Source organism: Camelus dromedarius, chromosome 4 (assembly GCF_036321535.1).
Source record: "Camelus dromedarius isolate mCamDro1 chromosome 4, mCamDro1.pat, whole genome shotgun sequence".
Taxonomy (NCBI): domain Eukaryota; kingdom Metazoa; phylum Chordata; class Mammalia; order Artiodactyla; family Camelidae; genus Camelus; species Camelus dromedarius.
In genome coordinates this window covers 97,753,244-97,779,020 of record NC_087439.1, presented here as the reverse complement: position 1 = coordinate 97,779,020, position 25,777 = coordinate 97,753,244, and the positions used below count along the sequence as shown (strand labels likewise).

At 63.8% G+C, this 25,777-nt stretch overlaps 2 protein-coding genes across 3 annotated transcripts; one reads left to right on the top strand and one right to left on the bottom strand.

Annotated features, from left to right (window-relative positions):
• Positions 1 to 1,351: 1,351 nt before the first annotated feature.
• Positions 1,352 to 10,368, top strand: MAB21L4 (mab-21 like 4). Its single transcript, XM_010988475.3, has 5 exons — positions 1,352 to 2,241; positions 5,907 to 6,132; positions 7,799 to 7,952; positions 8,775 to 9,131; positions 9,904 to 10,368. Exons 1-5 carry the CDS (start codon positions 1,758 to 1,760, stop codon positions 9,994 to 9,996), a joined length of 1,314 nt encoding a protein of 437 aa, XP_010986777.2. The 5' UTR covers positions 1,352 to 1,757; the 3' UTR covers positions 9,997 to 10,368.
• A 2,733-nt stretch (positions 10,369 to 13,101) lies between these two features.
• On the bottom strand, positions 13,102 to 25,566 carry AGXT (alanine--glyoxylate aminotransferase). Of its 2 annotated transcripts, XR_010380757.1 has the most exons (13): positions 25,144 to 25,566; positions 24,856 to 25,048; positions 23,472 to 23,536; positions 22,712 to 22,812; positions 21,471 to 21,541; positions 19,887 to 19,971; positions 19,345 to 19,440; positions 18,313 to 18,382; positions 16,941 to 17,036; positions 16,219 to 16,347; positions 15,850 to 15,983; positions 14,869 to 15,024; positions 13,102 to 13,545 (listed from the first exon to the last, which is right to left on the bottom strand). XR_010380757.1 is itself a non-coding variant. In XM_031452612.2 (12 exons), exons 1-11 carry the CDS (start codon positions 25,372 to 25,374, stop codon positions 15,876 to 15,878), a joined length of 1,245 nt encoding a protein of 414 aa, XP_031308472.2. In that variant the 5' UTR covers positions 25,375 to 25,561; the 3' UTR covers positions 13,102 to 13,545; positions 15,850 to 15,875. The 2 variants fall into 2 exon arrangements, 1 of the variants encoding a protein (XP_031308472.2); XM_031452612.2 differs by lacking the exon at positions 14,869 to 15,024 and having other exon boundaries at positions 25,144 to 25,561.
• Positions 25,567 to 25,777: the final 211 nt, after the last annotated feature.

The window sequence follows — 25,777 nt, the reverse complement described above, 5'->3', positions numbered from 1 at the left end:
GTGCATTGGGAGACTCACGTTTAGGGACACTGCCAGGTCAGCCTCTCGGGGTCACCCCAAGTGGCCCCTGGGCACACGTGCTGTGGGAAAGGTGTCTCATCCCTTCCCTCTCTGTCCCGCTCTCGGGGCCTCTCTGGGCTGCCAGTCCACTTGCCCGGAGACCACGAGGGGCATCAGCCCTGGTTGGTGGGGTTCCCAGAAGGGGTAAGTCCTGAGACGCTCCCCAGGAGCAGTGCCCACCCTGTGTTCTTCCGTTCAAAAGGGTTGCCCGAGGATGTTGCCGTGGGCAGGGGTTGGGTGCACAACTCAGGGGCACGAGGACAGAGCGGGGTACAGGCGGGGCTGGAGAAGGGCCGAGGTCCTGTGGCTTCTTGAACCTGAATAGCTGCCTTGGGGGAGGGGCAGCTGTGCTCTGGGCGGCCCCCGAGGACAGGACTGGGCCAGGCTGGAGGGCGGAAATCTGTCTCCTGTAGGCAGCGCTACAGGTGGGGAGCTCCCTGTGCTGGGAGGTGTGGGAGCGGAGACTTGCTCCCTGCCGCTGCAGCTCCTCAGAGCGGCTTCCAAGCACCTGGAAATGAGTGTTTTGAGCCCAGTTCTGCCCGCAGCTCTGATACAGGATCAGCATCCTGGGTGTCTCAGGCCTGTGTGTGGGGGAGGCCGGGGCTCCCCCCGAGGGCTGTAGGTGTGGTATCTCTCAGACACCTGGCTGGGCGCTGTCTCCACGTTCACTGTTTGCAGCCACTCCAGTGGCAGAGCACGGATGCACGGTCAGCCTGGTGGGGCCAGCCTGGCCGGGCCAAAGGTTGGAGGGGTGGCTTCCCCTTGCTGGTTGGGACTTGCAGAGCCCTGAGCAGGGAGGCAGGCTGGCCTGGGCAGAGCGCCCGGGGCAGGAGCCGGAGGGGGCCAGCCGGGTGAGGCTTTCCAGCCTGGCCAGGTGAACCCAAGGGGACGTCCCTGGAACCAGGCTCGGTCCAGCTCTAGGTCCAGGTGGTGATGGCTCCTCTCAGGCAGAAAAGCAGGCAGGGTGGGAGGCCGGCAGCCCAAGAGCCTGAGGGCCCAAGGCTGGGGGCCTGGGGCTGGACGCAAGCCCTGTAGGGGGAAGAGGCAGCTTTCACACCTGGACCTCAGAAGGACCACGTTTGAGGCTCCCTGCTCTGAGAGGGGGACGTCCAGGTTGCTATGGAAACACAACCCGGAGCCCTGGCCCTCAGGGAGGCTGCTGGGAGGTGCTGGGTCACCCTGGGGCAGCCCTGGCTCTGCCCCACCTTTCTCAGCTGAGCAGCGGGAATGCCACACGTCCCCCCTCGTTCTGGGGGAGGCCCCATGTCACAGAGGCATGCTGTGGCTGCTGCTACTGCGGGTGGGCAGGCGAGCACCAGGCGCAGGACAGCAGAAGGAGTGGGCCCAGGAGGGGCGAGTCCCGGCCGGGGTGGGCCCTGGGCCTAAGGCATGGAGTCGGTGTGACTGAAGGAGGAGCCCCGTGAGGCCTCCCCGGTGGTAACCAGGCCCCGCCTCCCTGCCCAGCGCTCCTGTGACATTCTTAGTTGTTGGTGACTGACTCACCCTCACCTCAGAAGCCTGGGCCAAGGGCAGCTATTTAACCCGCTGCGCCCCGGCCGCCCGCCCGCCAGTCGCGCTGTGCACGCCGTGGGGAGCTGGGGCCCCAGCTGCAGACCTGCTCCTCTCCTGCACCTGCAGACCTGCTCCTCTCCTGGGCGGGTGCCTCCTTCCAGCCCATCGGCAGAGCCGGCCCAGCCATGGCCGTGCAGGTGCCCCTGTGGCACCACTACCTGCAGGCCATCCGCTCGCGGGCGGCACCCCGGGCGCAGGACTTCCAGCGTGCAGAGAACGTGCTGCTCACGGTGCTGGAGCAGGTGCGCAGCCTGGACCCCCGCTTCCTCGTGGACTACTCCCAGGACCTGGAGGCCTTCCAGTTTGCCCTGCGCTCCTCAGAGGACCCGCTGGATGTGGAGGTGCCCCTGCAGGTGGACGCCGAGGCCCTCCTGGTCGAGGAGGTGGGGGCCGCTGCGGCAGGGGATGGTCCGGCATGCTACCGTCTGGGCGTCCCTGGGGCAGGGGCCGGCCTGGAGCGGTGGATGACCGATGACGTCTTCAGCGCCTCCTCAGAGGGCAGGGCCAAGTGCTGTGGCCACATCGTGCCCAGCAAGGTCCTGCATGTCCTCAGGGACCTTCTGGTGGCAGCCATCGTGCACTGCAAGCACCACAGCCTCATCACACCAGGTAGCGGACCGGGTCACTCTGTGCGCGCGTCTGTGTGCACATGTGTGATGGCAGTGTGTGTGTACAGACGTGTGGTTGCTCGCTGTGCACGTGTGCACATGTGTGCCAGTGCAGGGTCATGAATGCAGGTATACGTACACGTGTGCTTGCGTGTGAACACGTGTGTGGGGGGTGTGTGCATGTGTGCACAGATCTGTTTCAGTTCATGGCTCGGGTGCTAATTGGTGTCTTGGGCCCTGGGCAGGCTCTTTGCTCAGGTGCTTTCAAGTGAGCCAGGGGTCTGGCCTCCGTCTCTCCTCTGGGTGCCTTGCCGATGTGCTCTGCTGGCTGGTGAGCCCTGGGGTGGGCAGAGCTCCTGGCAGACCCAGAAGTTGTGAGTTTCTTTCCAGCAGGGGCTGCCTGGACCATGAAGGTGCTGGAAGGACTGGCCAACCTGGAAGGACAGTGGGGACCCTGGGCAATGAAGCCCGTCCTCCTGAGGGTCAGGGCAAAGATGTGGGTGGTCCTGGCCGAGGATGGGCCCTGCTTCCCTTGGGAGGGGATGGGCGTGTGGCAGTGGTGGCTGCCACCTGGTATTCGTCTGGCCCTCACGTCCGCTGTGAGGTCAGCAAGTGGAGGTGGTCAGCCCACCTGAGGGACAGTGACCTGCCCTGGGCTGCCCAGCATGTGAAGCTCAGGTCTGGTCTCACATCTGGGGTTGGGCCCGCCTGGTGGCTTGGGGACCTCAGCTACCTGGGCCCACAGGACCAAGCTCTCCACCTGAGTGCTTCCTGTGGATTCTGGGGAGGCCGGGCTTCTGTCCGCAGGCTGATGTGAGGGATTCGGAAGGGGCTTGGTCTCCTGGGCAGAAGTCTTCTCTCACCCTAGAAAGGTGGCTGCCAACGCCAGTCCCTCTCCAGACCTGGCTGGTGACCTGGGGCAGGTGGCCACCCTCTCAAGGTAAAAGCACCCTTACAGGTCGGCTGGACCCTGTCATTGAGCGCTGCTAGAGCCCAGCCCCGCGACACCGTGTCCGGTCATCTTCTGAACCTTTTAATTACGGCAGGTGGCTTGGCAGGGTTGTTCTGTCTCCTTCCGTCCCACCTGGCCCTGCCCCCTGCGGGCCCTGTGCCCCACCTGGAGACAGACCCGCCAGTTGGGGTGAGCTCGAGGCTCTGCCCAGCCCTGGTCTGAGCTGCCAGGCCCCTATTTCCCCAGCCACTTGGGTCCCCCAGGGCCCCAGGGGCCAGGCATCCTGCTGGGGACGCCGCTGAGGAGGCTGGGAGCCACACCCAGGGCCGACCTCTGCAGGCAGGGAAATTCCAGGCATTGTTTCCTGACACATTCCTTAAAAGGGACGCAGCAGCCCCAGGTGACAGGGTCAGGCTGCCCCCACCCTGGGAACCGGTGAGACCGGGCGGGGGCTGAGGTGGGGAGCGGCTGGGAGGGTGACAGGTGTGGCTGGCTGCCTTCCAAGCCACCTTTTGGTGAACAAAACGTGTGACCAACAGTAGATAAGGACACGAAAACACCCGTGGCGGCTTTACCTGACAGGTGCCTCAGACGCTGAATGGGGGGGTGGGGATCACTGAGCCCCCTCCTCCCTTTAATCGATGGGGGGACTGAAGCCCAAGTGGCAGGGCTGGGGCCTGCTCTGGGCTGGTTCCCAGGAGGTGCAGGAGACTGCTGGGGAGGGGTCTGCGTCCCAGGTGCCATCTCCTTCCCACAGGACTCCCAGGGCGGTGGGCGGCCCAGGGCGGGCTGTGCAAGCTTTCGGAAGGTGGGGACCTGGCTCTCACGCTCACCAGCTGCAGGAACCTTTCTCCACGGCACATGCTGGGGACTCCCTTTGCAACACGAGGACACGAGGACAAGCTGTTTGAGCCCCTGCTGGTTGGCCTCCCGACCTCTGACCCAGGCACCCTCTCTGGGAGTGCTGGGAAGGGCAGGGGAGACTGTGCCATGCATGGGGTGGTGTTAGTCAGTAGGGCGTCCCTCCTGCTCCCCTGGGAGATGCCCGCTCAGCTCCCCTCTTCCTTACGTGCTGTTCATTTGTTCTGGAGGAAAGGACTGGGCCCTTTGGGGTCTGGGTTAGGGCAGGGCGGGGGGCCAGAGGCATTTCAGCTGGAACAGGCAGTCCGTGGTGTGCAGGAGACAGGGTCTCGTGCAAGGACTGGGGTGGCCTGTGGGATCCAGGGCCTCCTCCTGGACGCTGGGCAAACCAAGCCCGCGTCTCCCGACTGTGGCCTTTGGGGCCTCTGTGTGTTCAACCCTGGGGCCCAGCCCTGCCCTTCCCCTCAGCAGCCCTTCCTACGAGGTGAGCCACAGGCAAAGTCTGAGATGGGGGCTCCTGTGCACAGGCCTCACTGAGGGGCTCTCAGGGAGGCCTCCAGGGAGAAGGAGGGGCCTGGGCAGAGCAACGGGCCTGATCAGGGGAAGCCTGGCCCCGCCCAAGCCTCCTGGGTGCTGGGGTGCAGGAGCCCACAGAGGCCGCTCACTGGCTACGGCTGCTGGGAGGCGGGTCCCCTGGGTAAGGTGGCCCAGCAGCAAAGCTCGTCCTCTGCAGACCCGCCAGCATGGGAGGCGGGGGGGGGGGGTAGGCAGGAAAGGGGTGCTGGGCAGTAAGAGCGCCCACCCTGAGGCATTTCCTGAGGACTGACGGGGGCGCCAGGCACAGCCTCAAAATCCAGCCACTTAGAGGCGCGTTGGAGGCCTTCCTCCAGGCGACAGCTTCTGGATCTTAGAGCCGCCCAGGGCCTCAGGGCACTGGAGGAAGGGCCTGCAGGAAAGACCGGCCCCTCCCATGTGGGACCCCCCCCATCACTGGGTCAGGCAGGTGGGGGCCCTCAGATGCAGCCGTGGGGTGGCCCCTGCCCTGGGCGGAGCTGGTCCTCTGAGCCATGCGCTCCTGGCCCAGCCCAGGTGCTGGCCCGATCCTGCCAGAGGCAGCCGTGGGGAGGGGGAGCCTGGGCTGGGGGGGACCACGGGCACCGGGATGGAGCCGCGGGCAGGCTCAGGAAGGCCTGGGGCGGCTCCGCCAGCAGGCTCAGGCCTCCAGGGGGGTGGGGGCGAGGGAGACAGACCATGAGGCTGCTTCTAACCTGGGCACTGGTAGGAAGACCTCAGTGCCGATGCTGCGAAGTCGCTAAGCTGAGCAGCACTCTCACGGCGTCAGACAGTCAGTGTGCGTGGCCTCGTAACAAATACTACAGACCGTGGGGCTTAAACCATAGAACCTATTTCCACAAAGTTCTGGAGGCCGGAAGCCCGAGGTCAAGGGGTCCGAGGGTTGGTTTGCCCTGAGGACTCCGGGCTTACAGCAGCTGCCCTCTCACCGTGCCCGCGCGGCCTCTTCTCTGTGTGCAGAGCCCTGCTGTCTCTCTTGCCGGGACAATCTCACTGGAGTAGGCCCACCCTAATGGTCTCATTGTACCGAATCACCTCTTAAAAGGCCTCATCTCCAGACACAATCACAGCCTGAGGTGCTGGGGGTTAGGGCTTCCACCCGTGAATTCTGGGGAACACAGTTCGGCTCGTAACAGCCACACAGGTGTGTGCGGGCTCCGCTGGGCCCAGGCCTGGGCTGGGGCTGGGGCAGAGAGGGTTGCAGGGGGAGGGAGGCCGAGGGGGCAGGAGGGTGGCGGAGTGCTCTGGCGGAGGCTGGCATGACCGGCGGGTTGTTGCAGGTTCTCTGAACGCGGACAGTCTGAGGGAAGAGCAGCTTCACCTGTCCCTGCTGGTGTCCAGCGGCTGGAGAACGATCCGCTTCAATGTCATGCCCGTGGTGCGGACAAGGCTCAGGGTGCCAGCCCTGGAGGGGGCCCAGCTGGTGCCTGGGTTCCCCGAGGGCAGCCTGAAAAGGATCACTGGCCAGGAGGTGGCCCTGGTGCCGGCCAGTGCCGAGCACTGGAGGTAGGACGCACCTGCTGGGTCTGTGGGGTCTTGGGAACCTGGCGGGAAGGGACCGCCACACCCTGCTCCCCTCACTCCAGGCAGGAAGCCCTGCGGGGTCCCCCAGCCTCTGCCTGGGGCATCTGTACAACACTGATGTCACTGGGATCTCAGGAAATTTGGAATCTGACTAGAGTGCCCGCTACCCTGCTGCCAGCTTTGTCCCTCTTGGAGCTTCGGGGAGGGTGGAGCTGTGCCCTCAGGACCCAGGGGGCTGAGCTGTCAGGCTGTGAGGAGGGACGCAGAAGTGCAGACCAGACCCTTTGTCCCTCAGCCCAGCGCCTTCATTTTAGGAGGGAAAGCAACAAAGAGTTCACGTGACTCACCCAGGGTCACGAGGGTTCCTGGGGCAGCTGGGAGGGGTCCCCAGGGAGGACGGTCAGAATCTAAGGAGGGGAGTCATCAGGGGCTTTGCTGGCATCTTCCATCTGGACTGCCCTTCCCAGATGCCTGTCCCCCTCCCGTGAGTCCCCACAGGTGGTGTTTAGCCCCGACCCCTGCCCTGCTCGCCCCGGGTCCCTGGTTTCTGCCCCAGTAGCCTGCACTTGGTAAGGACAGTCTGCCCCTGCAGGGAAGGAGGGCCCCCGAGTCAGCGTGTGTGAACAGAGGCTGTGCCCCACTGGAGTCCTCAAATTCGGGGCTGGGGACTGAGGTCCATGCAGCTCTGATGCTGCTTAGCCAGCACCTGATGTGCAAGGTCGCTGCGATGGGGCACTTCGGGGGCGGAGCACCGCTGAAGTAGCAGGGGTTGATCTTACAGTTGACTCAATTCTTGGAAGTGGAGGACATTCGTCCTGCCCTTCTGTGGCCTCCTGCCCCCCGGGAGCTCCCCGGGAGCCCCAGCAGGGAGCCGTGAGCCTGCCGGCCCCCAGGGTCCCCACTTCAGCCACCTCTGCATAAAGCAGGGGCTGCGTCCAGGCTGACGAAGGGCCACTGCCCACAAAGGAGAGACGGGCTGAGCGGAGCGGAGTCATGTTTTCAGAAGTAAATGGGAAAATGGCCTTTCCAGCACCCCGTCCACCACAGACTCCTGAGGACTGTCCAATACTGAGGCTCCACAGAGAGTGGGGCCCACAGGACACTGTCCTCAGTGTCCACCCTTCCGTCCACTCAACAAGCTCCTCTGGTGTGTGACGCCCCGTGCTGTGGGCGCTGCTGGAGGGGCAGATTCTGAGTGTGTGGCTGCCTGGTGGAGGCTGGGCTTCCCAAAGGGGTGTGGAGTGAAGGGTCACCCCAGCCGGGCTGGGTGGCTCCACCCATGTCCCTGCCCAGGGACCAGGAGCCACTGCTTAACCCCAGGCGGGTCAGAGTGGAGTCTTCCTGTCCACACAGAGGACCTGGGGCACCCTGTGTCCCTCTGTGGTCTGGGGCCTGGGCATCTGCATGGAAAGCGGACGTTCCACACTTGACAGCCCACAAGGGCAGTTCCTGAAAAGCATACGGGGAGAGCTGAGTGCAAGGGGCGAGCACCCGTGGTGGCCTGGGCTGTCCAGGGGGGCTCAGAAGCTTCTGATCCTACAGAGGCCACAGAGGCTGGGGTGGGGGGATGTCCTTTCTGGGCATAAGCTGGGGACGCAGGTGCCCGTGGACGCCTGGCTCAATGTGGTGTGTCTGTCTGGGCTCCCAGGGTCTCCACTGACTACCTGCTCACCAGGCTGCTTGGTGTGCTGGGCTCCCTCCAGGGCCACCGCCTGGACAGCCTCTCCATCCTGGACCGAGTCAACCACGAGAGCTGGCGGGATGGCGGCCAGGGCCCAGGCCTGACTTTCGGCCACCTGAAGGTACACCCTGTGGCTCGAGGGTGCCAAGGGCTTGATCCACCCCACCCCGCGTGGCAGTGAAGGGGAGGCAGCTGGGGCTGCGGGGTCTGGGGTCTCCGCCTGGAATGAGCCATGGGTGAGGAACGGCGGTGGGGGTTAGGGAGGTGGCCGACCTGGGGCCAAGATGGCTCTGCAGTGAGTCCTGTGGCCCACTCACTGTCCCTCTCAGCCTCTAGCCTCACCCTTGAGGGGCACTAGCTTCTGAGAGGGTCCCTTAGGGTCTCATGCACTGTGGCCCCCGAGCCCACAGTGAATGAGGAGGCTGGTGGAAAGAGAGGATGCATCAAGGCAACTGTGTGACAGGAGAGGGGCCCTAGTATGGGGGGCTCAGGGGGAGGAGAAGGTGCCTGGGGGCCAGGTAAGTCCATTCTTGTGGCTTCGGATATATCATGTGCCCAGGCATCCTGGGCACACAGACGAGGGCTAGGATATGCCACGGGGTAGGGCTCTTTGTGTAGGGCTGCAGGGTATGTGTAGGAGTTCAGTGGAGGGTGGGTCACGTGGGAAAAGCCCAGCGGATGAGTGCGAGCCTCAGAGTGCCCTGAGAGGAGGCTGGGGTGGGGCACTGGGAGAAGAGACGCTCCAGGATGATGGCGGCAGGCAGGGCAGGGCTGGGACTCAGGGCAGGCCTGAAGGATGGGGAGAGGTGCCGGTGAGTCAGGGTACAGGGCAGAGTAGGGACGGCTTTGATGAGGGTGGTGGGCTGCAGACGGCCAGGTATGAGGGGGGTGCCAGGCCACACCCCACACTCCGGGGGGCCTGACCCCGTGGTCCGGCCTGCAGACAGTGCTGCTGTGGGCCTCGGTGCTCTTCCCGACGCCCGAGGACTGGGCAGAGCTGCAGGGCGCCGTGTACCGGCTGCTGGTGGTGTTGCTCTGCGGCCTGGCCACCAGGACGCTGCCCCACTTCCTCCACCCCGAGCGGAACCTACTGCAGGACGCCAGCCTGGACCCCAGCACCCTCTACCGGCGCGTGGAGCGCTTCGCCAGCCAGCCCGAGGCCTCCCTGCGCATCCACGTCACCCACCTGGGCCGCAGCGCCCCGCCGCGCATCGGCAGCGGGGTCAGGGCGCTCCTGCAGCTGCCTGCCAGCGACCCCACCTACTGGGCCACCGCCTACTTTGACGTCCTGCTGGACAAGGTGGGCGCAGCAGCAGAGGGTGGCTGGGGAGGGAGCCCTGGTCCACTCTTCCCAGTCAGGACCTGAGGAAGGGGGGTCGGGTCAGTCCTCTGGACAGCGAGAGTGTCTGTCAGAGAAGACGTGATGCCTGGGGGTCAGATGAGCCGGGAGGAGAGGAGCCAAGGGCCAGTCTCTGGGAACCAGGGCAGCATGTCTTAGCCTGCCCCCATAACCCACCAGAACCACCCCCAAACCAACTCTCAAAGAATGCCCAGAGCCCCACCGGCCCACCCTCGGGCTCCGCTCCTTGTGAAGGTGGGTGGCTGTCCTGGGCCTCGTGCAGTTTCCTGCTGCAGCCCTGGATGCAGGAGTCCCACGGCCGTGCCCACTGGGCCTTTGACCGCTGTCCGCCGGCTGCCCCTCCCTGTACCCTGCTAGGCCCCGCCCCTTCCACCCCACAGAGCCCCTCCAGCTCCTGTCCCCAAGGGCCAGCTCCCACCCTCACCCCGAGGGCCAGCACAGGCTCCTTCCAGGACACAAGGGCCAGGGGTGGCGGCGGCTGGAGAGGTGATGCATGCTTGGTCCCAGCAAGCTCCCGGCGGGGCTTCCTCTGAGTTGGGGCCATCCAGGCGAGGGCCCTAGTGGAGAGGGCCCTGGCAGGTCCACCTGCAGGCGAAGACCCCGAGGTGGGAGGCCCGGTGGTCAGGGTCGGCGTGATGTCCCACACTGTGCTGGGGCCCTGTGACGGCCCCTGGGTGTCCCTGTGACCCCTCTGCCCCCGCCCTGCCCCCAGTTCCAGGTCTTCAACATCCAGGATAGGGACCGGATCTCGGCCATGCAGAGTGTCTTCCGCCAGACCAAGACTCTGGGCGCCGGGGAGTGCTGAGCCGGGCGCCTGTCCCACCGCCCACCCCCACCTGGCTGCACTGCCCCAGGGGGCCCCTGAACACCTGGGGGAGGGACCGGGCTTCACCTGCGTGGGTAGGGGGTGGTGGAGGGACCACCCGCGCCTGGCCAGGGTCAGCCCCTGGGGGTCTGAGAAAGCAGGGCAGTGGGTCTCCAGAGGCCCTGGGATGAAGGTGCCACGCCCTTCGTGTGACCCGCTGTGTGCCGCGGGCTGATGCATCCCTTGTGGCATCGTCAAGACTGAGAACCGCGTGTGCAGTGAGACCGGAGCTTGTCCCCACCTGCACCGTGTGCTGCCCCGCATGGTGAACTCCCTGTATCTGATCTTGAATAAATCAGTGTTCTGCACCTACACAGTGGAGACGACACACTTACTGCCTTTATTTTTAGCAAGTTTTTATTTTTATTTATTTTAATTTTTATCTTATGTTTAACACCTTTATTGTGGTATGACTCCTACTGCCTTAAAAAAAATTTTTTTTAATAGAGGGACTGGGGCTTGACGCCAGGACTTCGTGCATATTAAGCAGTGCCCTCCCACTGGGTACGCCCTTGCCGGCACAGACCACTTTTTGTATGTCGACATGGACAGTATCTCCTCTGGAAACAAGAGAGTAGAAGCAGCTTGTGTGCAGACAGTTGTGTGTGCCATTTCAACCCTCCTCCGTTCTCCACGAGTGGCTCCCCGCTCCCCGCATCCTCACCTTCTGGTTCATGGGGGAAAGTGAGACGGCAGAGGGGACTGCCACAGCCCCACTGCCAGCGGCACTGGTGCTGTCGTGGTCCAAGCACCCTCCTGTGCATGGGGGCGCTCCTCCTGGTACCTGGTGCCCCCCACTGCCCCTTCTCCCTGCCCTGTTTCCCCACCTCCACTCTCATCAGCTCGCCCTGCGGGGCTGGTCACCCTCGGTGTTTCCCAGCCAGCAGGCTATTTCTACTCTTCACTCTCTCTGCCTCTTAGTGATACTGCTCCGCAGCTCTGAGCCCCGGGGCCACAGCCTGCGGTCCTGAGAAGGGGGCAGATGAATTCAACAGTGGAACGAACGGACCGCAGAGGTAGACCTGCACCTGTGGTCAACTGACAAAAGAGCCAAGTCAATCAGATGGGGAGGAAGTTCTGCTGAACAAACACTGGAGCCGGGTGCGGGTGTGCATAGAAACGAACCTTGACCCCTATCCACTCCACACACAAAATCAAGGAGGATGGTAAACCTCACTATAAAAGCTGACACCATGTAGTTTCTAGAAGAACACATGGGAAGGTATCTTGAGGACCTCAGAGTCGGCAAGGGCTTCCCAGGGAAGGTAAAACAGCACAGACTAGGCCAGAAACTCAGGAGCAAGCAGGAATTCAGAGGCGCTATTTCAGGTCGTCTGGCCCTCTGGGCTGCCACGCGGACCGCAGCTGCCATGCGACCGTGTCTGGGCCATCCCATTAGTGCGCCTCTGCTGGTGGCCGTGCACACGTAACTGAGGAAGAGACATCTTTGAAAAGCTGTGCGAGCACTTTGGTGGGGTCAGCTCCTAGGTCCAGCGCTGCTGGGGAAGGTGCACTCATGGCCCTTTGATGCGTCCTGCACCCTGCTCTCCCAGAGAGGAGTGTCTGTTCGCTCTTACCCCAGGGGATCTGCTGGGGCCTCTGCCTCCTCACGTTGTCACCAGGGCTGGTTGTCACCTGACTGAAGACCCGCCAGTGTGATGGGGACCAGTGCGGCCTCCACAGTGTGTCTACCTGCCTGTGTCCTCACCTGAGACGAGGAGCATCTCCAGCACACGCTGGCCGCCTGCACTGCCCCTCGCTGGCACTGCCCGTGCGCTCTGTTTCTGCCTAGAACACCGGGGTTGGGACCACAGCGATGTGGAGCCTGTCTCCAACCTCGGGTCATGAGGGCTGCTTTTCCAGGTTGTGGTTCGTCTTTCCAGCTGTTCTTCTGGGCTTTTGCTTGTTTTGTTGATTTGTTTGGTTGTTTTGCCGCAGGAGGTGCTAAGCATCTCCCTTCTGTCTTCTGGCGGTGGTGTCACTGGGGAACAGCAGTGTCTACCCCGAGATTATGCACAGAGTTACTAAAAGGGCTTCACTTCGCACATAGCATCTTTAATCCACCTGGATTTCCCTTTCAAACAACAAAAATGCTGTTTCAAATAAAAACAATATATGGGCTTACAATATATGCGCAGACACCAAAAGCCCCCTTTTGTAGGGTTTCATTGATGGGGAACATCCAGGAGAGGTGAAGACACCCAGAGAGAGAGGACTCGAGGTTGTCAGGGGCTGGGGGAGGGAGGGGGGGAGTGCATGCTCTGGGTCCAGGGCTTTCCTCTGAGGAATGCAACAGCCTGAAGCCAGACAGCAGTGCTGTTCGCGTGTGGGAGCCCGTGATCGGGGTAACAAAGTGTGACAGACCCCAGCCGCTTGTCACCTTTAGGAGGAACAAACGTGCTTTGCTAGAGGCGCCGCTGCATCCGCACACCTATCTCCTTGCCGTAAAAAGCGGAGACAGCGCCTTGCTTGCATAGTTGAGGTTCCAGCTTAGGGCTGCTTCCAGTGGCAAAGCCACGGTGTGTCCCTTGCTATAAACGCAGGACACGGCTTGCTTGAAGCACGAGTCCATGGTTCAGGGTTTACTCGGCTTGTTGCTAAGTGACGACCCACGCCCTCAGCTGTAAACGCTGGGCGTGCTTCCTGCCTTTAGGTAGTCTAACCCCCAAGACGAGGAGCTGGCGGGCTGGTGGTCCGTTTTGTAGTCAGCTTCTTATGTCTGAAGAGTTTTCCTTGTTCCCCTCCCTCCATGACTTCCCTGAGGGTAAATTAAGCCTTTGTACCCACTGTGGATTTTATGATCTCTACCTGATCCTGCTTTTCCGTAAGCTCCTGCATTCCATGACACAACTGTGATATTTTCTTTGTGCACAATAAACACGGGAGTGTTTGAGAGGCTCAGGGGGTTGGTCCACGACTCCCTCTCGCTCTCCTGACTTTCCACAGAGTCTCGAGTAATTCATTCTGTCGCGGTGGGACTTCTGCCAGATGGAACCCACAGTCACGCAGCATTGTGAATGCATCTAATGCTCCTGAAGTGCACGATTTAAAAAGGAAAAAGTATAAATTTTATTACTGCAAACTTAAAACATAAAAATAGCGGATCCTGTAAATGACATGAAAGAAAAAAAGGAAATTACAGAAAAACCCAACCAAAACGACACCAGGGGACGGAAGTAAGTTTGGGTGGCGGAGCGGATTGATGGTGGGAAATCGGAGAAGACGGTCCTGGTGGGTGCAGAGGGGGCTCAGCCTGAGGCGTGGTGATGCCTGAACTGGCTCTGCGTTGCCTCGAGGTGCAGGTGCGCGTGCGGCAGGAGCTGCAGGAGTGAGGGCAGGACGAACTGGACCCGGTCCTGGTTCTCCTGCAGGCGCAGGCACAGCTCCTCCTCGCCAGGGTGGTGTTTCTGCCTCTCTCTCTGGCTTCCTACTGGATCGGGATCTTCCTTTTTTGGGTCTTCCCCTGCCCTGCCTCCTGTGGATGTATATCTGTTAGAAGCAGAGAGCGCTGTAAGTCTCGTGGAAGTGCTAATGCTGTCAGAGGGGAACAGATTACCACGTGCCTCCCTTTCCATGTGCCTTTTCAAGGACAGAAATCTTCCCAGAGCTTTCCAGACAAGTCCCACCCAGAACCGCCCACAGGATGTGTTCTGTGACTGCATTCCACCAGACGGGTGGTCTCAGGCCCGTCTCTGCTCTGGTCCCCAACAGCACCTCTGGGACTCCTTCCTGTGTGGCCCAGCCCTCGCCCCTCCCTCACCTACACACATGCACCCAGCCCTGCCCTTCTCACCCTTGGGCTCTGCCACAGTGGGCCCCATGTCCTCCAGATGACTCACGGGGAGGTGGGCACGGTGCTCCAGGTCGGAGCCGGGTGTGCTGAGCTGCCCGTCAGCCCCGGGCAGGACCCCGGGGAGTGGGCTGGGTGGTGTCTGGGCAGGACGCCTGCCCCGTTCATCTCTGGGCCGTGGTCCTGGGGACCCTTCCGTGTCCACACTCACCCAGAGCCTGTGCTGGCCCTCAGCAGTGTGGCACAGCAGCCCCTCACTTGGGGAGGTGGATTGGGTGTCCCCGTCCACCAGCTCCTCTCTGATCTGTGGTGTGGGGCTTTGCAATGACAGTGACCAGCAGCCAGCCTGGCCTGGAGGTCTCAGAGCCCTGCCCGGCCAGTATCACCACTGCTTCTGCCCACTCGACCCTCTGCTGCCAGATCAGGCTCAGACAGTCACCTGGGAGGGAAGGGACCCCCAGAGGGCTTGGGCTCCACCTCCGGCAGCAGGGCCCTGCCCCGGATCTCCACATCCCAGCCAGCCAGCTTGGATCCGGGTTGTGGGCATGACCTGCCCGCCAGGCCTCTGACCCCTCCTCAGCCTGCTCTTGCTTGAGGCAGACCTCCCCACATGACCACCCCACCTCCACCACCCAGGAAGGGGACGTAGAGCTACCTGGCTGGGATCCGAGTGGTGGCCTGGCCTGGGCGGGCCTGCCCTGGGCCTCCCTGTGTTACTTTTGGGTCCCTCTGGGTGAACGGCCAAAGGTGTCTGGGGCGAGACCTGACCCAGTGTCTGCAGCGTCGGCAGAGGCCCTCCCTACAGGCTTTCCTGAGGCTGTGGCCTCGGGATATTGGGACACAACAGAACATGTTTGTTTGGGTGTCTCCACCCAAGTGAGCTGGGTAGGGGGCTTCTCTAGAGAGTGGGTGCCCAGTGGCCTAGGTTCCAGGTTCTCTCTCCAGCGCCCACACCTGGGTCTCTGCCAGCGGGGCAGCCAGTTCAACGCCCCCTTCCCCAGCACACACAGTCACCAGCCTACGTGGGGTGTGGGGTCCTTCTCGGCAAGCGGGAGACCCTGCCCCGCCTTCCTCCCAGAGGTTCTTAGGATCCGTGTGGACCGGGAAATGTGGACATGGCTGTGACTGGTTGAAGTCTACTGTGTCCAGAGGAGGTCAGGGGCTGGCCTGGTGTGAACCTTTTGAGAAAGAAGAGACTGAGGAAGTCTGGCTCAGGCAGAAACCCCAACGAGGGGCTGGAGTTAAGGGGCAGAGCGTCAGAGGGAGCCACGCTGAGGAGGGGGAGGGCGCTGGGGCTTGGGGGCCGCCCTCAGGCACACTTGAGGGCCCAGCGGCCTCGGGGCTGAGGCCCTCCCAGATGTGCACGCCTGCACTGGCCTGGGTGCCTGCGGTGTGTCCCTCCCTCCTGGGGCTCAGTCTTGGCTGTGTGCTTGTGGGCATGTTGGTACCTGGTCCATGTGGGCCATGGGGGTTCCATGGAGGTGGTCTGTAAGGACGTGTTTTGCATGTTCAAGGTCTGGGGCCAGAGTGTGCAGTGACAGGGCCCCCAGCCCAGCTGACATAGCCACACACCCCACACTCCATCTCTGGGGGCCCCTGGTGAGGATCTACCCCCCAGGGCCCCCAGCTCCAGTGCACTCAGGGAGCAGCAGTGCCTCCCCGCCAGACCCTTGCTCGGTGCCCCCACCACACAAGCAGCGAGGGCAGGCGAGCAGCTGGTTCTTTACGGACCGTTCGCAGAAGGCCAGGGACCTGTGGGGACTGCCGCTCGCTGGGGGGTGCTGAGGAGTCTGAGGCCAAATGGCCCACATCTGGGATGTTCCCCTTGGGATGAAAAGGGCCACCTGGGGCTGGGGCAGCTGCCTGGTCCTCCCCCTCCCACTGCCTTTCCTGGGTGGGGTCCGCAACTGTCCCACCCCAGGCTCACCCACATGCACGGTCTGAGGCAGCTGGGCCCCTCCCCTCCCCCCGCCGGGTGGGCGTAGGACCCTCCCCTCCCTTACCGGGTGGTTGTAGTGGGGTGGGCAGGTCACAGCTTGTTCCGGGGGCAGCGCTGCAGGGCCTCCTGCAGGGCCTCGGTCACTCGGTCCACGTTCTCTCGGGTGGCGTTGCAGCCCAGCAGCCCGATGCGCAGCACCTGGGGGACAGTCAGGGTGCAGACGCTGGCCTCCCTCTGGGCTCCCCCTGGCAGGGCCCGAGGTCGGACAGAGCCAGGTGGGGACCTTCGGGGGAAGAAGGGGCAGGAGGGGACACGCCACCTGGAACACTCCCTGTACAAGCCCTGGCGTCAGAGAAGGGTGTCCCCTCCTGGACCCCCCGGCCGTGCTGGGCTCTCATGACCACTGATCTCAGCCTGGGCCTGGTGCGCTCACCTTCCCTGCCGAGGGCCCCAGGCCACCGGTGATCTCGATGCTGAAATGGTCCATGACGTAGTGGACAATGTCCCTCCAGTCGTAGCCAGCAGGCACGGCCACAGCAGTGACAGTGGGCAGTCGGACGGCCTGCAGGACAGGCCGGGCTCAGCCCCTCATGATTGCTGAAAGTCAGCTCTACCTGCCCTGTCCCGGTGGGCCCTGGCTTCGGGCTCAGAGGGGCAGGCGGGGGAGGGGGAAGAGCCCAGCTCGGGAGGAAGGGCCCAAGGAGAGCCAGGCCCCCACTGTCCCAGCAGCCACGCCAGCAAATGGTGCTCAGAGCAGGGCCTGTAGCCTCCCAGGGACCCCCTCCCGGTGTCTGCTCCCCTGGGCCAGGCCGCATCCACTGAGACTTGGGGTGCCTGGCCCATTCAGCTGACTTTCTCACCCCCAACCCACTGCAGGCCGGTGCCAGGTCGGGGGTCTGGGGGCCGATGGACATCTTTCAGCTCCCAGATCACCCAGAGCTACTCCAGACAGGAAGCTTTGGGGAGACTGGGGGCACAGAATGAAGTGTCCTCAGATCCAGAGGCCAGGAATCCACGACCCTGGCCATGGCTGCCCCCAACCCAGGACCACAGGGCCCTCATACCCACCTAAAGAGGGCTGGGCAGGAGCCCTCCCTGCTCCCACCCCCACCCCTGCCCCCTGCCCCCTGCCCCCAGGCCCTCTGCCCTCCTCACGGGATCCTTCACAAAGAACTGCAGGCCCAGCGCCCGCAGGCGCCTGTGCAGGTGCTCGGTGGCCTCCTGGTGCTGCCGCCAGCTGTTCTCCAGGCCCTGTGGGGGGAGAGGGCACCAGGGTGGGTGGGGGTGGGGTGGGGTCCCTCCTCAGCGGAGAGACCCATCCATGGTCGGGGCAGCACTGAACTGGGGAGGGGCTCCTCTCCTGGCCTGGACTCTGAGCCCCATGGGAGCCCCCTTGGGCCCCCAGGTCCAGGCCCTGCCTCTGCCCTGGGGCCGGGCCTGAGCTATCTCAGGGTGGTGGAAATAGTCTGGGAGGGGGGACACGGTGGGCCCAGCCAGTGCTTGGCTCCTCGTGGCCCCTGGAGCGGTGAGGGGAGGGCACCTAGCCAGATGTGGGAGCTGGCCAGGGGAACAGGAGGGGCTTCTGGGCCACACACTGCCTCCTGTCTTCCCAGCCCTCTGACCCCTATGATCTGTGTCCCTCTCTCCCCACACAACTCACACCCATGGCCCATCCTCATAGAGACCCCTGGGAGACTGCAGCTCCTAGTCTTCTCTCTCAGCCTCACATGCAGCCTGGTACTGTGGCTGCTCAGCCCATGGGACCCCCCGAGTCCAGGGCGGGGGCTGCATGTGCGCCCACTGAGGGCAGATGTGGCCGGAGCAGTGCCACACCTCACAGGGAGGCCGGCCACGGCCCAGGGTCTCTTCTGGCCTCTGGGCTGGTGTCTGGCACCCCCCAGGGGCCGTCCTGGGGCTGTTTCCTGGCCTGGACCACGCTTGGTCCCTTGTGTCCCAAGGTTGTGAACGTTGCTCTGAGCAAGGGCCCCACCTTGGTCGCAGTCACACCAGCCGTCCCCACTTGGCTCCTGCCCCAACCCTGGCAGCTGGTAGCGACTGCAGGGAGAGCCTGGCCAGCTGGAGGTGTTCTCGCTCCGCACCCCAGCCTCTGGCCCCGCTTCCTGGCCCTCTCTTCTTGGCCTCTCTCCTCAAGCCCCCTCTGCTCAGCTGGGCCCTCACTGAGGTCTTCGTGAAGAACCAAGGGGTCAGAAGATGGTCCACACCTGCCCCATCACTCCATCTGCCCCATCTGTCCTCCTGTGCCTCACCCTTAGCCCACAGACAATGCCCCTGTCGTCCCCCGACCTGCTGCCTGGAGCCCATCCCCTTCCCGGCCCGGAGCTCTTCTCCAGCAGTGCCCCCATCACCCCTTCCTTGTCTGCAGACCCCTCGGCCAACCAACCAGCAGTTACCCGTGTCTCAGAATCCCGCTCACCCCGCCCCCAGAACTGCCTGAGGGAGTCACGGGAAGGGGCCTCACAGCACCTGGCCCCAGCTCCACGCTGCTCTCGGCTGCTCCCCGCCTCACCTGCTCCGCGAGGAGGGCCAGGCTCTCTCTCAGGCTGTACAAGCTGATGATGGGGGTGGTGTGATGGTATCTGGAAGGCATGAGGGGCTTGGTCCAGCGTCACTGGGTGGGGGCCAGGGCAGTGGCTCGCTCCATCCCAGCCCCAGTGGGTCAGGCTCTCTGACAAGGGGCCAGCCCTGGTCCCAGGGGAGCGCTGTCCAGTTTGGGAGGTGCTGACTCAGAGTTGGAAGGGCTCCCACAAGGGGCACTGGCCGGGCCGCAGAGGGAGGCTGGCAGGACTAGAGACCAGGTGCTGGTCCCGACCCTCAGCCCCAGTGCCCCTGGTGTGTCCCCCGGGTAGGGCACAATTCCTGGTGTCCCTGTCCCCATGTGTGACATAAGGGACGTGGGTTATGGCCAGAGCCACCTCACAGAGTCTTCAGTTCACCCTCTCCTTTTGAGAGATGGGTAAACCGAGGCCCAGGAGTGGGAAGATGTGTCAGGCCAGGTCCAAAGTGCCTGAAGGTGGCTGGGACTTCTGGAAGGAGAGGGCCCATGGAAAGGGGGCTGTGGACCATGCCTGGGGGCCCTGGGAGGAATGAGGGGACCCAGGGGCATTGATGGCTTGGACTGGGGAATCTTGGGGCTCCAGCTGGGGTGGGGGTCATGAAGGTGGGGCTCAGAACCCAGTGTGCAAATCTGATTAGAGGCTGGAGGCAGGGAGAGGACACCACCCCATGCCCCTCAGCCACCCTCGGCCTGGTCCCCATCCCTGCCCAGCCCCCTCATGCCTTAGTGTCCCCTTCTCACCCATCTGCCTTCATCCCCAGCCCTGCCCACCCCCAATCCACATCCCTTCCATGCCCCTCCCCTCCCCCTCCCCTCCCTCCCCCTCCCAGCCCCTCCCCTCCCCCTCCCAGCCCCTCCCTCCCCCTCCCCTCCCCTCCTTCCCCTCCCCGCCCCTCTCCTCCCCCTCCCCTTCCAGCCCCCCTCCCAGCCCCTCCCCCAGCCCCTCCCCTCCCAGCCCCACCCCTCCCCTTCCCCCTCCCTCACCTCCTGGGCTTGTCATCACACCCCCAGATGTTGGCCAGATACTTGATGTCCAGGTAGAAGGAAAAAGGCTTTGTCTTCCGGGTGTAGATCTTGTTTCTGGGGAGGAAGAAGGAAACTGATTGTCCCCCCCGAGCCCAGGGTACAGGCAGCAGGGGGCTGGCACTGCCCCCAGTCCTTGGCTTGAAGCCCTGGAGCTGTGACAATGCCAGGCCCTGCAGCCTGCACATGAGGCCCCGCTGCATGAGGAGCACCTTCCGGAGGCCAGCCTGCTCCAGTCACTGGTTCGCGCCCATGGCCCTCAGCCTGCCCCGCCACCCTTCTTCCTGGGGTCCCAGAGCTTCTGTGCACCTGTCCAGAGTGGGCACCTGTCTAGGGTGGACGCCTGTCTAGTGTGGGTGCCGTCCAAGGTGGGTGGGAACATTCCAGTGGCTCTCCGAGCCGGCCCCAGGAGCCCTTCCCTCTCTTGCTCTGTCCCTCCCTCCTCTGGGCCATCCAGCCTCGCTGCCCCTACAGCCCTGGGTTGGGGGCCCGGGCTCACTCACTTGGCCTTGTCACTGAAGGAGATGAGCGAGGTGCCTGGTGGGGCATTCAGGACCTTCTGGGAGCCAGAGTACAAGACATCGATACCTGTAGAGGGAGGGGTGTGAGCTTAGGGGGCCCACCCCATGAGGGGAGGGGTCATCCGGGGGTCCTACCCAGCCCAGGCCCTGGGAGTCCAGCAGAAGCTTGGGGTAAGCTGGGGCCACCATGCGAGCAGTGTCTGGAGTGAGGAGACACCCCTGTGGGACTAAACCCTTAGCCGGTGGGGCCTGGCACTCCTGCAGGTGGACTGAGTTCACTGGAGGACACCGGTTAGTGTCTGCTCGATGCGGAAGCCCACCCGTCAGGTGTGAGGGGTGTGGTGAGTGAGTGCAGTGGCGGGGGAGGTAGAGGAGGACACAGTTTGTTCTTCTCACATCTTGAAGTGCTGTCCACTGACCTTCCCAGAAAATTTGAGGGGAATTTAAATTGCGGGCAGCAGCGGAGGGCGGGGTCAAGACAAAGGCAGGAAGGACCAGGGACCAGGGTTCAAATCTGAGTCCTGCATCGACTCCCTGATGGTGGGGCCCCGAGGGAGCTGCGTGTTCCCGACACCGCCAGGCGGGCCGAGGACGCTTTTCCCGGCTCATCCCTAAAGCCTAAACCGGGACGCCTGGAGGTCTGCATGGAGGAAGAGGGGTGGACGCCCGGAGGTCTGCACAGAGGAAGGGGGTGGCTGGGGGGATTTAGCCAGTGATGGAAATGGAAGAGGAACACCAGGAGTGACGTGCGGGCAGTGAGCTGGCGTCTGCAGACCCAGCAGGACAAGTGGGGCTGGGGCGGGCAGTGAGGAGGCGAGGTGTCCCGAGCCCCCCTGGGGCCTCAGGCTGGAGCCTCCTAAGGCAGCGTTTCCCCCTACTGGGGGTCCAGCCCTGCCACCCTGCTCTGTGTCCCAGGGCCCTCTCAGCATCTGACCTTTCAGAACAGGGATTAGAGGGTCAGCCAGAAATCACCCCTCACGCCAGACCCCCTGAGCAGAGGGCTCTGCAGGGGAGGAAGTGGGCAGGCCAAGTGGGGGGGTCAGTGGACCCAGCACCACCCATGGTGGGTTCGGGTTTCCTCCAGGAGGAAATGCTGGGCACAGGAGGCATTCCCACACCGGCCTGCAGGCCACCCGGCAGCAGTGCTCTCTGCCTGTGACAGGCTGGGGGTGCAGGCAGCCAGGGAACCGGGGGCCCAGCTGGGACCAGAGGCATCCCTGTCCCCACACCTGATGGGCAGGGGCCCAGGCGCTGCTCTCACCCGCACCTGCCTGGGCTCTGAGCACCTCTCCAAAGGCTTCCCCTGGAGAAGGTGCCCCCTGAGTCCTGTCCCTCAGGTCCCGGCCTTAAGGCCCTGCAGAAACCCCATGTATCCATTAGTTCATGGAGCCTGTCCTGTCCCCTGTGAGGAGCTGCTGCCTCCCCCAGGTCTTGTGCAAATGAAGCCTCATCTGACATGTGGCTCAGGGTGGGCCTGCAGACGTGGGCACTCGAGACCTCCCATTGAGGCCTTCTGACCCTCAGAGCCCACTGTGTGGCTGGGCGGGGCGGGGGGCACACCCTTACCTTGCAGGTCCATGTAGATGGGGACCGCGCCCAGGGATGCCACAGCGTCCACCAAGAGCAGGCACCTGTGCCTGGGGGAGGGGCGGCAGGAGTGGGGTTCAGACCTCCCCACAAGGTGGGGCTTCTGGAGGGGCCGTAGGAGACTCTCAGACCACCAGGGCCAGCTCTGTGTCAGAACCAGGGTGAGGCACCGGGCAGGGCCGGGGTCACCACGGGGGCCTTGGGAAGAGTCAGGGCCCCAGCCTCCCTGGCCCAGGACGCCCACACACAGGTGAGCACGAGGGCCAGCCAGGCCGTCTGGGGTCCTGGGGGTGGCCTGGGGCTCTGAGAGCTCAGGTCCAGGGACCAGGGTGGCACAAGGCTGGGCCTCCCTTTGCCGAAAGCCAGCTGGCCAGGCGTCCGGAGCGTGGGGAGGACAGAGTCCAGAACCAGCCTGAGTTGAGAGCTCTGACCCCCCAGCACATCCACATTCTCTTAGAAAAGGTACAGAGAGTATCCCGTGCGGACCCCTGAGAGCCGCAGCCCAGACTACACGTGTGAGCTTGACTCGCTGCAGACCCCAGGGGCAGGGCGTCCTGGCTGGGCTGTGCTGAGTGGCCCCCAGGTGGACAGCAGCCCTGCCAGGCTGATCCTGCCTTGCTGTGGAGTTCCTCTCCTTCCATCCTGAGGCCAGCTCTCTAGAGTGGGACTGCTGGTCACAGGAGGGGATCTCAGCCAAGTCCACCCCAGGCCCCAGGCACCTGGTACAGGGGATGGAGAGGCTGGGAGAGGGCAGTGGAGGGCAGTGGAGGGCAGGAGGCTGCTTTGGGGCTCTGGGATCTCGAGGGGAGGTGGGGCAGGCCTGAGCAGACCCTGGTTTCAAAGCTGCAGGGTCAGCACCAAGTCCTTCCCAGCCATGCGGCCTGGAGGGCAATGGCCCTGTGGGGGCATCTAGACCCACTGTCAGATGGGAGGGGTCGACCTAGCTTCAGCCCAGGGCAAGGAGGATGCAAGAGGGCCTGCACCCCGACCTCATGACCCAGAGGCTGGGATGGGGATGGCAGGATGGGAGGTGAACCTCACCTGCTACCTCCTGGGCTGGAAGGACCTGCCAGCACCCCTACCCTACCCCTGGCCTGAATCTAAGCTGAGCTTGGCTCTGCCCCCAGCATCACCATCCTGGGACAGACTCACCTGCGGGGACAGGCTCACCTGTGGGACAGGCTCACCTGTGGGACAGGCTCACCTGAGGGACAGCTCACCTGTGGCAGAGCTCCCCATAGCCTTCGAGGGGCTGCAGCACGCCAGTGGACGACTCCCCCTGGGTCAGGAACAGCAGTGCCGGCTTGTGCCGGGCCAGGGCCTGAGGGGACAGGGGTGACCTTCTTGGGCAGAGCCATTGAGGGAGGGGCGTCCTCAGGTGGGCAGGCCCTCCCAGAAGGGCTTGTCCTTCTGAGGGACGGGCAGGGCCCACCCCCCAAAACACTCCCTCCCCGTGGCCGGCACAGTTCTGAGCAGCAGGATGGGGGTCCCCTCACCCCTCCCTCCTGCGTGTGTGCTTAGTGGGGCCGGGCCTCGGCTCCGAGAGAGGGGCTTGTCCCAGGAAGACAAGGACTTTCTTCCAGGGACTGAGCACGAGTGCCCCAGCTTCCCCACCACCCAGATCCTGTTGGGCCGTAGTGAGGTCAGCTGGATCCCCTGGGTCTGGGCTGGCTGGGACTGACCTCACCTGACTGGGAGGGGCTGGCACTCCGATATCAGGGCATGTCCTGTTCCCATTTCCCACCTCCCGCCCTCTGTCTTGCCCACAGGCCTGGGCTCCTGAATCAATTTCCCTGACGGGCAGGACCCTCCCCGCCGGGCAGGACCCTCCCCATCAGGCTTCCAACCTGCTCCCAAGTAGCTCCTCCCGTGGCCAGGCACCTGGCACTGGAAGAGCTGAGACCAGCCTCTGGCCCAGCCTCCCAGCCCTGAGCCCCGCCCAGCCGCCCGGCCCCTCCCCCAGCCAGAGTCCCCCTGTACCTCCTCCACCTCCTGCAGCGTGTAGTGGCCTCCAGGGTCCTTGATCATCAGGTGCACACGGGCTCCTGGGGGCAAGGGCAGAGGGAGTGGTGAGTGGTCCCTGGCACACGGGGCGGGAGCCAGTGTTGGGGTCAGTGGCCGTGCTGAGCAGGTGGGCCCCTGAAGGCCATCCCTGGTGCCCCCCAGCCTCTACACAGAGGAGGAAAGTGGGGTGCCCTCTGTGAACCCAGGCTTCCTGGGTGCTCTGGATGAGAGCGGGTCACTCAGATGCGCTGTTGCCTCCCCAGGCCCCTTGCCCAAGCCCAGCCAGGTCGGGGTGTTCCCGGTCCTTTGCAGCACTCCTCACACGGGAAATAAACAAGGGCTCATACTGGGCCCAGCTGACTGGGAATTCCCAGCAGAGGATGGCTTCAGAGGGGCCTCAGTGTTTGATGGGTGATTGGATGAAGGAGTGAACGGCTGAGGGGGGCCTGAGCAGGCTTTGCTGTCTTGGGGGCTGAGGCCCCAGGAAGGCAGCCCCACTCCTGCTCCTCCTCTCTGGAACCCACGTGCCCCCCACACGTGAGGCGGGGAGGCCCCAGCCCCTCTCAGCCTTAGGGAGGGCCCAAGGCCGCGGGCGTGTGGGGTGGAAGCAAGAGAGGGGTTTGCCCCTGCCACGAGAGTGCTCAAGGTCCACCTGGGGTCCTGGCCTCTGCCCCAAACTGGTGCCCCTTGAAGACCAGAGTGTGGACTGAAGGGGCCCAGGTGAGGGTCGGGACCCCTTTGGGCTGTTGGCGTTTGTCCATTAACCAGGGTCGAGGGTGGCCAAGTGTGGAGCTGACCAGGCAGGAGCTCCGGGTCTTTCCAAACCCAGCATCAATCATTAAACCCAATGCACACCCCTGAGTTGGACTTTTGTCTCTCTCTTTAGAAAAATTTACTCGGGAAGTAGAAATCCTGTCCAGACCTCCGTATTTTGCAGCTCCAGAGATAGAGCTGTATGTGAGATTTTTGAGGGAGGTATTTTGGCTTCTGAAACCCTGTCCTGTGACAGAGCAGAAGTGACACCTGGGGACCTCAGGTGCTGCTGGGGACTCTCCGGGTTTATGCTGAGACCAGAGGAGTTCCTGCAGGGCCATCCCCCCATGTGCTCCAGAAACAGCTGTCCCCAGACTCTGAGAAGCGGTCGGGGGGCCCTTACGCACCCAGAGGCCCACTTGGAGGAGGCAGTAGGCTTGTGGGTGGTGGACGCATGAAGGGCCACAAAGAGGGGGACAAGTCTTGCCTGGGGAGGGGTGGAGGTTGGCCCCTGGGGAGGGGAGGCTCCAGGCTTCATGCTGGAGGAGCGAGGTCTTTGGTGAAGGATGGAGCTGGAGGCTGCACCCGCCCTCTGCCCGTCTCTTACCAATGCGCTCTCCGATGTCTGCAGCCCGCTGCCCCCAGACGCCGTTGACCCCAACCAGGAAGGGGTCCCCTGGCTCCAGGAGGTTGAACAGGGCTGCCTCCAGCGCACAGTGCCCCGAGCCACTGACGGCCAGCGTGAGGGGGCTCCTGGTCTGGAACACGTACTGGATGCCTTCCTTGATCTCGTCCATTATCTGGGGGTGGTGGGCACCCAGGTCAGAGCCTGCCCCTCCCCTCCACGGTAAGGAGGCAGCGCAGGGACTGACCACTGTGCCCCCCGGCGTCCTACCTGGAACATCTCCTTGTGCATGTGCCCCACCATCTGCAGCCCCCCAGCCGCCAGGACGCGGGGAGGGAGGTTGGAGGGTCCGGGCCCCAGCAGAAGCCGGCTGGGGATGGACAGGGGCTTGCGCAGGGCCTCTGGGGGGGCCACCAGCAGCCGGTGGGAGGCCATGGTCCGCACCCAACCTGCCACCCTGGGCCCCAGGGCCACACTGGCCGTGGTCAGTGCCCAGAGCATTTCCCAGCAGGCCCTGGGCCGGATGGCGGGCGGGGGCGGGCGGAGGGTGGTGTCCAGGAGCCGAGGCTTTGGCTGGATGGGCTGCCACCGCACCCGCTGCCTTTTGCTGTTTGTCGTTGTTCCCTGACCCGCTATCAATGCTTGTCCTGACTGTCCAGGCCTGGCAGGCAGCAGGGGTGTTGTACTGTCGGTGGGGGAGGAGGAGCCTTCAACGTCCAGTCGGTGAAAACCAGCGCTCGGTGAGCTGTCCTCTGCCCTCCAGCCCCCTCCCGCCGCCTCCTCCCGGCTCTCCGCTGTCCCGGGCGGATGCCCAGCTCAGTACATCCTGCTGGGCTCAGGGGCCCCAGAGTTTTCCTTATAGGACCAGAGAGCGAACATTTCAGGCTCGGCTGGCCTTACAGGC

What these genes read in the sequence shown, in the direction of transcription:
- MAB21L4 (XM_010988475.3), top strand. Translation starts at nt 1,758, where the DNA reads ATGGCCGTGCAGGTGCCCCTGTGGCACCACTACCTGCAGGCCATCCGC. An exon ending in CCACAGCCTCATCACACCAG is followed by an intron (nt 2,242 to 5,906) that starts GTAGCGGACCGG and finishes GGGTTGTTGCAG; the next exon opens with GTTCTCTGAACGCGGACAGT. An exon ending in GCCAGTGCCGAGCACTGGAG is followed by an intron (nt 6,133 to 7,798) that starts GTAGGACGCACC and finishes CTGGGCTCCCAG; the next exon opens with GGTCTCCACTGACTACCTGC.
- AGXT (XM_031452612.2), bottom strand. Translation starts at nt 25,374, where the DNA reads ATGCTCTGGGCACTGACCACGGCCAGTGTGGCCCTGGGGCCCAGGGTG. An exon ending in TATGGGGAGCTCTGCCACAG is followed by an intron (nt 21,542 to 22,711) that starts GTGAGCTGTCCC and finishes CCCCTCCCCCAG; the next exon opens with GCACAGGTGCCTGCTCTTGG. An exon ending in AGTTCTTTGTGAAGGATCCC is followed by an intron (nt 16,348 to 16,940) that starts GTGAGGAGGGCA and finishes CCTGTCCTGCAG; the next exon opens with GCCGTCCGACTGCCCACTGT.